Consider the following 12379-nt stretch of genomic DNA (forward strand, 5'->3'; position numbering starts at 1 on the left):
CTCAGAGGTCACTGATTCAACAGCATACAGAGAAACGCCCAAAAGGGGATAGATGTTTCCAGTGGGCACAAGTTTGTCCAGGAAAATGCTGCCTTCTAGAGTGGTAGTGAGTTTGCAAAACTCTGAAATAAACCTGTGACCAGATGAAATACTTTTGAACAGGGAGTGTTTCTTTGTTTTCATGCTAATTATCATTTGGCCTTCATGAAGAACAAGGCAACTCTTGACGCCAAATCAAGGAAGTTGCTTATGGAACAGGATTCAATTCTAGGACCATGAAACCATCTGGTTTTGAGGCAAAATTGTTATACATATACAAACATATACATATGCATATTATAAAAATATTTAATGAAAATTCAAGGAAATGGATTGTTATGACCCCATTATTATCCAGTAGCAAGGCCATGGTTAAAGGCTGACTGAAGGAGAAAAAAGGGCTGAGTTTTGAAGGGAGGAGAAGTGCTTTTTCACATTTTGAATTGTATCATACAAAGCTGAACTCAATGACATCCTTGTGATATATTAAATAGCACATGCTGTTAAGAGGATTCTTTAATGGGAGGATGACTCTTGCCTCTGCTGAATAATAATGTATTGTTCTTATATCTAAATCTTGAGTTGTTTCAACTTTAACATAAGAATTACCATTCTGATAAATGTTTGATTTTTGTTGAATTTTATTTTGCTACCATCTTGATATCTTAAGTTGATGCTAAAAAAATCGTAAAGAGAGTATGAAGAAAGTAGAGAGTGATTTTATGTTCTCAGGAGAGGAGACTGCTTAAAGCAGGATTTATGTGGTATGAATATTTTGTTTAGATATCTTTAACTACGTAAGATACCCTCATGTGTGAAAAGGAATACTCATCTCCAAGGGTGGAAGTGAAGGTTATATCAAATGAAACAATGTATTTGGAAGGTCTTTGTATATTGTAAGTGTTTAAAGAACTGTAGCTGTGATAATTATTTGAACTAATGTATTGAGAGGGCATTCTAGACTATCAAATACTATGAAAATGGAAATTAAATAATACTTATCTATAGCATTGTTGAGTTATTATGTGGAATATACTAGAAAGAGAAATTTGGCATACAGAAAAACAGTCTTAGAACTTACCCAAGAAAATTTGGATATAAAAGTACGGAAATGACCTTTTTTATGGTGTTTCTCCCATACAAGCAAAAAAACCCAAAAAACAGCAAATAAATTGTAGCACCATCACTTGTTTTTCATAGTCAGTATTATCATAAAGGTTTATGCCCAATCAGAAGAAAGGCCAAACGTTTTTAGTAAGTCTGCTAATTGCTTACCTTACTTGACTTGCATTCATTGTTAATATTCCATAGAAGAAAACACACAAGCCGACAAGTGCTGCAGGAATGAGCATCCCAGTGTACCAACCCAGCCAAGCAAAGTAGAGCCCAATCTTCTCACCAAAGTACAGCCTGCACGAGAACGCAAATCCTTAGCTTAAGGCGACATAAGCGACACCACAGACATTGATGTCACACCTGGTCAGGATTTCAGGTGGACACTTGAGGCTACCAGCTCAGTTCCTCATCACCTCCATCTGGGGTATCTTAATATTCCTGCTTGTTAATGAATCTAGTAACAGTGATATTGTTTATCTTTAAATATTGTCATTATAGGGGCAATTTATAAAATGTGTTTATTTCTGGGTCAAACTTCTTAACACGGCTCATAGAGCTTTTTATAAGCCAATTCTTGCTTTTCTCCATCCTCCTAGTAGAATCCCTTTGTGTTTTCCACACACAGAGCTGTGCTAAACCATATCGCCTTTGTGTAAATTAGAAAACATTCTCCCCTCTAGGTGGATGCTGAGAGCAGATTAGATTTCAGTCCATCTGCACCCTTGGCTGGACTCCCTTATGCTGAACACAATCTGCACAATTAGGTCGCTTCTTCCTCAACAAAGTTCAACTCTGCAGTTCCTGGAGCACAGGATTCCTTCCTTGGCTAATGCTGTTCCCTCACTCTGGAATATTACGTTTCACCCATTTCGCTTTCCAGCTTGTACTTATCCTTCACTTTATATCACTCCTTCCAGGAAGCCTTTCCTGACTTCCACTCCAACCCTGAGTTACAGGCCCCGCTCTTGCTCTCACACTGCCCTCCCCCGAGTTTCAGCGTTCTAGACTCACAACACCTCACGGCCGTCACCAGTCACTCCTCCATTCCTCTCCCTCCCCGTAGACTGCAAGCTGCTTGAAAGCAGACCTGCGTCCTGTTCCACGAGCACCCACCACAGGAAGCACTGAAGAAGCTAAGGGAATGAATGTATTTTATTTCTCTTCAGCTGATGAACACAGTTTCTATGGAAGTGGCAGATGAATAAGGCAGTTCTGATGACTACTCAATCGCTGTTTCTTCACCAAATCTACTGCCAATATTAACTGTCAGACAGTTTATAAAAGCTCTTATCAAAAATAATAATTTTTTGAATTCTCTGCTACTGTTTGGTCACCATTTTCCAAAAATGGTTCTTTAACACACGGTTTTGTCCCAGCAATAGTTTTAAAGATTGGTGTTTGACAGTTCATTTGGAAATATTGCACTGGGCAGTGATTCTTGCTGGGAAGAAAATTCTCTTGATATTTTTTCCATAATGAGACTTCTCTTTCTGAAAAGCATTCTCCTTCCACTTCATTCTCTGTATTGTGCCAACTAAAATTTGTGCATATTCTACTAGATGTAGAATGGAGTCATCCTCCATTAAGCATCATTTATCTAATCTTTTTGTTTTTTCACTTATTTCTTCTAGGGGACATAGATCAATAGTCTATTCATGTCTTATACAATGATAATGTTCTACTTTGAGACAGAAGCTTATTATATTAACAGGTATTGCAATAAAGCCGTTGTTCCTTTAAACCAGTGTTCCTCTGCAGGTGGAGTAGGGATTTTAGCACATATTGCTAACATAGCAGATTATCTTTATAATAATGATCATAGAGGACTGTACAGACAGACTCCCCTTATACAGACAGTATTATACTGAGATTTTTAATTACACATTCTTCAGGTTAAGAGGAACAACAATATTATTTGACAGGAATATAGTCACCTAAGTTACAGCATATTTCAGATCTGTTTCAGGAGAGGGAGAAGCTAGTTCCAGGCAAAGAAGGCTGATGAAAATGCCCTGACCTGGAGCATTGGTATTCACAGTCTTTTAGGATCTCTAAGTGTCCTTAAAGGTTTCTCAAAAACCATGACAGGGCAAGGAGGAAGAGGGGGTTGCTACTGATGTCACTTCCCATCACACTTCACCCATAGCCACTCTCTTTTTATCTGTTTTATATATTGGTTCCTTATGAGACATTTCACTTGATGATAAGATTCTGCTGCTGAAATAACGTCTATCATAAAATAAACAAACGTTGAATTGAACTGTTTTAGAGATAATTATTTTAATTTTTAAATTTAAATCCCTCTGATGCCTATTGTGAAACAAAAAAAAGCCACACAACTGTTTTGTTAAGCAGGTTTTGTAGCTGATAATTTTTAAAATATGCTTTTTCCAGATTCAAATATGTTCCATGGAAAAATAGATTAAAACTGAAACAGACTTTGGCTACTAAATGTTTGAATTCATTCTTAAAATGGAAAAAAACACAAACACATATCCAGAAATGGTTATTTATAAAAAAGAAAATGAATTGACAGCCCCTCACCTTTCATCCACTATTAATGAACTGCCTTTTTCAGCATGAGAGAATACAGGCCTTGCCTGGGGGTCTCCATCACCCATGACCGAAGTATATAAAGAACCCAACTCCTAAACACACGCTCTCACACAGATAGGAAGCAACACAACAGGAGATCCATGTCCTCAAAACTGTGTAGTCTTAAGAACAACTTAACTCCAAATAATAAAAAGCCACAGATTTTAAGGCAACCTTCCTGGTGGTTGTAGAAAACTGGGCCTTGTACAAAATTCTATGCACAAGATCGCACAGTTTAATATGCATGTCTGCCTCATCACTATCTTACTTTCGGTAAAAAGCAAGTTCCTAGGAACCTGTTGAAATGCCATCTATCTTCTTTTACGACCTTCATCTTGGATGGGCCCTTCACCACATCCCTCTTCTCTTAGCCACTTGAACATGAAATATATGATTTTCATAAGCAAAATTTCCCTCCTATGTCAGCAGCCAAAGAATTGGTAATAGCGGCTGAATAACCCTATTTATTAAAATTAAAGTTTGCTTGCTGAAATTACCCGAAGCAGCAATAGCAATGTCTCTTATACATAAGAGAATTATGCTTTGCACGTCCAGATCCACACTCGACCCTTTCCCTTTCTGCTACGTGCCCCAAGAGGCTCTCCTCTATAAACTGTATCACCTATGCTCCTTCCTTCATCTGGCTTCCTGATGGGCTCATTGGCCAACTGAAGGTACCAGCAGGAGATCAGAGGGCGGGATAAAAGAGATGCTGGGGTATTTATTATCCTGATTTTCTCCTTCCTGTGCTATGCTTGGGCTATAGCTGCGTTCTTCCAAAGGCCATAGCTTCTGTCAGGCATCCCCCCTTCTATGGTTACAACTTTTGACAGGTTCTGCCAACTGCTCTCTCCCCTTGTCCCTCCAGGCCTAGGTTTGATAACAGCATCCATCTTTTGCTAGTCCCTGGAAGCTTCATCATCATTTGTTGGCTCCCTTGATCCTATTTACACTTCTGTATATAGTTCTTTTATTAAATTCTCTTCAAATACCCCTTCTAGGCTATCATCTCGGTCAGTTTCCTGCTGGGACAATGACTGATACCGTTATGAGTTATTCTTCATATTTATGATTCATAAACAGTTCAAAATATCAACATATATAACCTTATAATATGAATGCTCTCTTTTCTTTCATTCTATAAATATTTATAGTTAGCCAGGAACTTAATTAAGCTCTTTTTAATACATATTTCCTGAATTTTTTAAAAAGAACAAATTATCCTCCATCTAAATAAAATAAATCAGGAATGTAACAGTATTTCAAGACTAATTCAAGTTGAGGGCCGTTGCTTACTAAAATATATTTCCTGGAATAGAACAGACACTCACTAAATCTTTGCTGAAAGATAAATGTATGCTTAGATGCTATGTTGGTCATTTTCCTCTTTGTTCTTAGATCCATTTTCTGCCTTTCCTGGTTTTGATTTATTTTCACAGGGAAGCAGATTACACAGGTTCCCTTGTAAATTGCTCCTGGTTAAGTTGGGCCAGGAGGTACTGGAAGACTCAAAGGTGGAAGGAAGAGAGAAGCCAGGATCTTTTCCCCTGTCTTGGCCACGTCTCCAGGGCTCTCTCCACGAGGGCCACGCCCTCTCCACGGCTCTACTCCCACACTTCACTTCTCTGCAGGCAGTCCTCGTCGTGGATGGTATAGGTCCTGCCCAGGGGCCCAGGTCTTGGGCTCTGAAATACACTTCATCCGCTTTCCCTCCAGTTGGAGGGTTGTTAGCAATTTTCTACTGTTGTTAATCTCTGGTTGACTCACTATTCCTATTTGATTTCTCAGCTTTCCCATTCCCTGTGTAACCAATTCCCTAAATTCAGTTCCTTTTATTGAAAAGACCTATAGTGGCTTCTATTTTCCTGACTGTATCCTGACTGATACAGATCATTTGGTGGGTAAATGAAATACTTCCAAATCTAAGAAAATGAGAACAAAACAGCATAATAGTCTTCCATTATTGCTCCATCCACAGTACCTGATTAAATCCAGGGGCTGATGCTTGTACCACATGCCCCAGCGTGCCCAGCGCTCATATAACAGATGTCTGTTATTCTGAGGTCCATGGGTTTTGATGGGCTGGCTACTCTTGTAGGCTCCCTGAAACAGATAAAATAAGATAAATTGATATCCATTCTCTTAGTGAAATTTGAACTAAATAGAAATTGCTTTTTCTTTCTTTTACCTGGCGGAAGAATTTAATAACTTATTGAAAGCTTCAGAAACTGTACACTTAAGCCCATCACTGGAATATTTTAGTCAACACCTTTATATAGCTCTCTTTCATTGAAAATATTCTCATAGTTCTTTAAAAATCCTTTCTTAAATTCCCTTTTTAAACCAATGAGATCTCTTTCACTTAAAGTAAACTAGACTTTAGGTTTCATTGTTTGGAACCCAAGGTCTTTTAATAAACACAATATCTTCCCCACCATTGAGAGAAATTGTTATAACCTTTAGTTTGGAAATTAAGAATATTATTCTGATTTAAGAAGTGATCCAGTCCCAGAAAATATTTATTTCATTTAAAGACTCTAAGGAAGAGAGTAAATGCTCCTTCACAAAGTGTAAGAGGCCTGAGTCTAAGAGTCTAAGTGTAAGAGGCCTACAGGATGACAGTGCTCGTCATGTTCTGACATTCTAGAATCCTTAAAACTTACTTAAGATAAGATATTCCAAAAATTGAAGCATGTTTTCAAATTTTTTATATCCCCCCTCAAAAATGTGTAACACGGGTTGCGATTTCAGAAACATAGAATACATACGCCTTATAGAGGGAAGTGTTCCCTAGGCTAAACTGCTCTGCTTTTACAATCAAAAAAGAGGGCAAAAGATGTGATGACTATATTTTCTGAACCAAAACTTAGGACACGGGATTTGACAAAGTCTGTGTCCTCACTCCAATGCGTGATGCTGCTTTAATGAAAAGTTTGATGAGAATTTAAAACAAGTGGAGTTACGTCTCAGTTTCCTCACCCAGATGATGGGAATATGAATGAATGTCAATGATCCCAATATAGAGAGGTTTTGCGAGGTCCCACTTGGATAATCACTATAAAGTGCCATGCACGTAGGAAGTACAACATCAATGTTAGTTAGTTTTAGGTGTTTGATAAATTGGGGCCATTTAAAAGTGCAAACTATCATCTGAATGGTCCCAGACAACCAGGGCTGTGCGTTCCTATGCAGAAAGAGTACACCTTGAATCATGGTCTGCAGGTGCCTCAAGGATGAACTGAGACATACGTGGATTTCACCTCTGGTTTTCTAAAGAAATAGATAAATTAATTAGGTGAGGGTGGAACTATAGGTAAAGTGCAGTCTCAGAATTTTCTTCCCTAAGGAAGCCCAAGGTGTTTAAAGCCTAAAGATTGGAAGCTAAGGAGATGGAAGCAAAGACCAAGATTCTGAGCAAGGGGACATCCACTTAGGAAAGGTCTGTTTGCTTATGAAATTGGACTGACCTATTAAGGTAAACTGTCCTGAGACTGGGTAGGTAAGGGAAAGTGAACTGAAATCTCAGCTCTCTCTCAATCATTACTGATCATCCTTCTAAAATACAGGATTTTCATTTCTGGCCTCAGTGGTCAGACACAGGCACTTCCTGGGTCCTAAACTTAGGTTCCGTTGTGCATCACTGTTCTAACTCTGCTCAGTAACCTCAATCAACCACACTGTCCTGAGTTGACAATGACACGAGGTGGACTGCGTGAGAAAACTGACCAAACTGATGGCTCCTGTCCACCCACGTATTTTCACCCCTTTCCAGAGGACCATATACCCACCATCCAATGATTGGCCGCCTCCTCCAACCAACACACTTTTCCTCTGTCTCCACTATTCATAATTGATGGAATTATCAGTTCTATCAATATCTTAGGCGAACTCTTTCTCACTTATATATCTCTCTTCTTCTCTTTCTTTCTTCTTTTTCATGCCAAATTCCCCTGGAAATGTCTTTCTCTTCCCTCTAGCTATTGTCCCTTTGGTAACTAAAAAATAAATCTCAACTATGGGTGAAAAATATGAGACTGACACTACCATTACTCCTGCATCAAGGAAGCAAGAAGCCATAAACTGTGAAGCGAGGTTAATCAAATTACAGAGTTAGTGCCATTGACTTCATTTTCCCCTAAGTAAGCTTTATTTCTCTTTCCTCAAGTAGTAGCATATAAAATCAATAGAAAATTCCTGAGTCCATTTTATTGACCTTCTTCTTGGTTTTAGTTACTCATATTTCAACAATATTGTTTTATGTATGTGTTTCAATACTAGTATCTCTACCAAATTATGAGAATGAGAAAATGACTATTATTTACAACCCATTCCTAATAGGTTCCACATTTCACACAAGAAACTGTCAAATGAACTGTCAGAACACAGTCTAGTTATGCAGAGAAAATCACTTACACAGAGAACAAAGCAAACCTTACTTTGCTACAGAAGGTCTCCCCGGGCCTTAGGTTGGCCACTCTGAACACTACCACTCACTGACCGTTGTATTTGACACGGTGTTTAATTTCTCTGAGCCTTGTTTCTGTATGGCTAAGATGGAAAAATAATAATATCTATCCCTCCACGGTTATTGTCAGATTAGTGGGAAAATACATGCACAGGGCCTGTTACATGAAATGCACTAACATATTACCTGCTATTGTCATTCCTAGTGCTACTGTAAGTAGGCACACCTTAGTGGACAGAAGCATGGAGGTCTGGCTTCCTGGGCTCGAAACTGTGCCTTTGAGACTTAACCTTTCTGTGCCTCAATGATCTATCTATAAAAGGGGGTTGTTATTGTCTATCTCAAAGGGTTGTTGCAAGGATTAAATGAGATAATCCATAAAAATCATTTAGCTGAGTACCAAATAGGAAGTGCTCAGTACATTTTATCTTTTATGAGTTATACTAGACCGAATTCCTCAGGTATAGACATTTTGTCCTGTGAGTCCTCACGCTTTAAAAACGGAAGAGTGATGGGTTTTGAAAGTGCATACATTAAATCTCTCTAGACCCTATTCTTATTTTAAAATGCAAAATTGCCTTAAAAAGAATATTGTGTGTGTGTGTGTGTGTGTGTGTGTGTGTGTGTGTGTGTTGGGGGAGGGTGTTTAAAACTGACTCAAATGACTCAGCAGGCAGAGCCCCCCACAGCTTGCAGCAAGCATTTCTACTTAAAACTGGTAGAGAGCAAATAATCTGGCAGAGAATCGAGTAAATAATGGGGTGTGGGTTTTTGTTGTGGGTTTGTCTTCGATTTTCAGGTATCCTAAAGTAGTAGGCACAGACCAGAACTGCCCTGTTTGGGAGCGTTGTGGACACCAAGTGGGTCAAGTGTGGAGCTCTGTGCTGGAGCAGAGCAGGTGGCCAGGGCAGCTGAGCCATGTCCCTGGGTCCCATCCGAGGCTAGGGTTCCTGACATGGGGCAAAGTGCAGAGGAGTTCCGGAGCACAGGAGCCAATGTGCAGCCACGGATTATAATGGGGTCTCAGAAAGGCCCAGGGCCACCCACTGATTGATCCCTACTGGGAGAGGGCAGTCAGACCTAAATGAAAAAAATGGGATCAAACACTGAGCATGAAAATTTTTTGTGTGTGTGTGAGGATGATCAGCCCTGAGCTAACATCCACGCCCATCCTCCTCTACTTTATATGGGACGCTGCCACAGCATGGTTTGATAAGTAGGTCTGCGCCTGGGATCTGAACCTGCAAACCCTGGGCTGCCGCAGCAGAGCATGCGAACCCAACCAGTACACTACCAGGCCAGCCCCGAGAAATTCTTTTTTTTAATGGAAATGTTATTTCAAAATTACCTCATGTGGGGGGAAAGCTGCTATATATGAACCATTGTTTATAAGTTTGCAGATACCTGGAAAGAAAAGAAAAGAATAGTTCTTGAGTCAGTTAAATGAAGAGGTCCCTCTGAAGCAACATACATATACTTGGGACAATAAATTAATTTAAAAACCTAAAATAACCCAAATGACTCCCATAGCCACATCACCTATGAGAACAGTGAGGTTGTGAAAGAGACTGATACTAAGAGTCTAATTGTGTCCTTACAACATTAATGAATGGAGATTTGCAAGGTGCCAATGCATGGCACATTGCCATATCATGAAATATGGGGCATTTTAATACCCACTTGTTTGGGATCACATGAGCCTGGAGCAACTATTTTTCCCCCTCAAAACAATAAAATTTTGTCAAGGAAGCAGAAAAATTCCCCATTCCCAAAAATGTCTTAAAAGAATATTTGTACTGAGAAATCTTTAATTATTAAATATTAGGCCAAAGAGACATATAAACACCAATCTGTGATACTTAAAATCTCTGCCATCTCAGTGAGAGATGAAGTGATGAGGTGAAATGGAAAGTCTCATATAGTCCTGGGAAGACTAGATATTGGGAAAACCTTTCTAGAGAGCAATTTTTGCTGTAATATTATTATAGCATTAGTAGGAATTAAAAATAATCATACATCTAAAATAGGGGAATTATTTAATTATGGTATAATCAATTATATTAGGTGCTTGGTAAGAATTGTGATTTGATGCATGCTTATAATAGAACATTGTACAGCTATTTACAATAATGTTTTCAGGCATACTAAAGGGCTTGAGAAAATACTCATAATGGTAATTTTAAAGAAAGGATAAAAAATTGTAAATGTTGCCTGATTCTAATTATGATGTGTATATATATACATATATTCAGTACTAATTTGCAACAGTGACGATTGAATATAGGAAGTTTTTAATTCTATTTTTTACTCTTCTGTTTTTATTGTATGTTCTACAAAGGGCATGATATCTTTACAATCATTTAAAACGTTGTATATTTATTTTTAAAGACTACGTAAGTGCACAGTGCTGTCATTTAGATACATTTTTAGTTTATATTCTGGATTTCTCTTTTTATTTCTTGTTCAGAAAACTTCTGATTAAGTGTCAAATTATTTTTTGTAAGGATTTAGCGTCTAAATTAACTATTTTGACTGCTCAGTAATAAATGAATTATTAATCAGAGGAAAACCAAAGTCTGAACGTTCTTCCTTTAAAAATGGGCGACTTGAAACAGTTCATTTTACTTAAATTGCACTCTATTTTAACGCAAATCAGTAGAGATTCGTACAAGTTTCCATGGGTAATCTGTTTTTCTCTTTTTGTTTTTCCCCACTTAATAATGCATTGTGGATATCTTTTGAAGTCAATAAACAGAGAAGTAATCACTAATTTTCAGTCTCCTTGAGTAAAAGGTCTATGCCATATACTTTCTATAATGTATAGCATAAAAGAAATGCTTGATACATTTGAGTGAAGAGTGAATAAACGTCACAAAATTTTTAATGGATGCATTATGTGGATGTAGCCTAACTTATGTGTCAGTTCCTAATGATAGACAGAGTATTTCCAGTTTTATTCCATTACAAACAAAGCCACAATGAACAAATTTCTACATATATTGTTACTCAAAAGTCCGATTATTTCTTTGAGATAAATTTCAAGATATAAAATGTCTGTTCCCAAGTGTTTGCACATTTCACATTTTGATACATATGGGCCAAATGTCCTTGAAAAAGTTTTTTGTTTTATTTCGTTTTGCTTTACCGAAAGACTGAAGAATAGAATGTTTAGTTTATGTTCAATGCATTACATCCTCATATTTAATGCATAAAGGCAAAGCTTCAGGTGTTAAAAAAGATTTCTGGGTCTAATTAATAATAGCAAATTGTACTTTCTCTGTTTTTAATTAGTGTTCTTACCCACTTTTGATATCCCATTTTCATATTTGGTGTGCTGCAACATGTGATAGACTATCCTGCTTCGAGTAGCATTGCTGAAGAAGGTGTCCTTATTGTTTATTATGAAGCTGTTAAGAGAAGGGGATTGGTTTTAATATTCAAAGCAGAGCACAGAACCAGCAACAGTTACAAGTTCCTGGGTAGTCATCCATCTGTTTTCTCCATTAAAACAAGTGCATGGAAGTACAGTAAATCAGAAGAGAAACCATCCTCCTTAAAAGAAAAAAACATCAATTGGCGGAGAAAAAATACACATAAATAATACAGGACATTATCAAATATTTATTTTGATATCTTTCAGTTTATAAGGAAGCCTAGACATCCTCACATTTCCTGTTTAGCATGTAACAAGGAGAGAATAGATAGTTCATTGGCTCCCATAAATTTTGTACTACTTTAAGCAATGTGGTTTCAAATAGAACACATTAAAAATTTGATGTCATTCCCCATATCACATTTTCCAAGCTGGCTTGTCTTGTTTTCAGAACTTTAGCAATGAGCAATAGTTCTCCCTTCCCCTTCATGCCCTTGACTGTCCCCATGTAGGAAGGGTTGTAAGGAGGAACCATGTGGGAGCCAGTGATGTACAGAGCACAAGGGTGATCCTCAGAGGAAAGAAGACTGTGTTCTAGCATTTGCTTGATGATATATTGGGAGCATCTAAAGAATGGAAGCGTCCCAGGCCTTACTCAACTTCTGCTAGTTCCTGTTTCCAGCCGCCTTACCTCTGAAGGATAAACCACCACTTTCTCAGGCACTTAGTCCTGAAGGATTAGGTCTTCTGTGATTCTTGATTTCTCTTCACCATCCATATTCAAACAGTTG

General features: G+C 38.0%; 1 protein-coding gene across 1 annotated transcript in view; it reads right to left on the reverse strand.

The window, feature by feature from the left end:
• Nucleotides 1-12379, reverse strand: part of ANO3 (anoctamin 3) — a 268473-nt gene that overhangs the window by 80583 nt on the left and 175511 nt on the right. Inside the window, exons 9-12 of the mRNA XM_014783643.2 lie at nt 11516-11622; nt 9564-9619; nt 5732-5853; nt 1315-1449 (exon numbers count right to left, since the gene is read on the reverse strand). Of these exons, the coding sequence (XP_014639129.2) occupies nt 1315-1449; nt 5732-5853; nt 9564-9619; nt 11516-11622 (420 nt within the window). The remainder of the gene's footprint in view (nt 1-1314; nt 1450-5731; nt 5854-9563; nt 9620-11515; nt 11623-12379) is intronic.

Source organism: Ceratotherium simum, chromosome 7 (genome assembly GCF_057802395.1).
Source record: "Ceratotherium simum simum isolate JZ-2026a chromosome 7, ASM5780239v1, whole genome shotgun sequence".
NCBI lineage: Eukaryota > Metazoa > Chordata > Mammalia > Perissodactyla > Rhinocerotidae > Ceratotherium > Ceratotherium simum.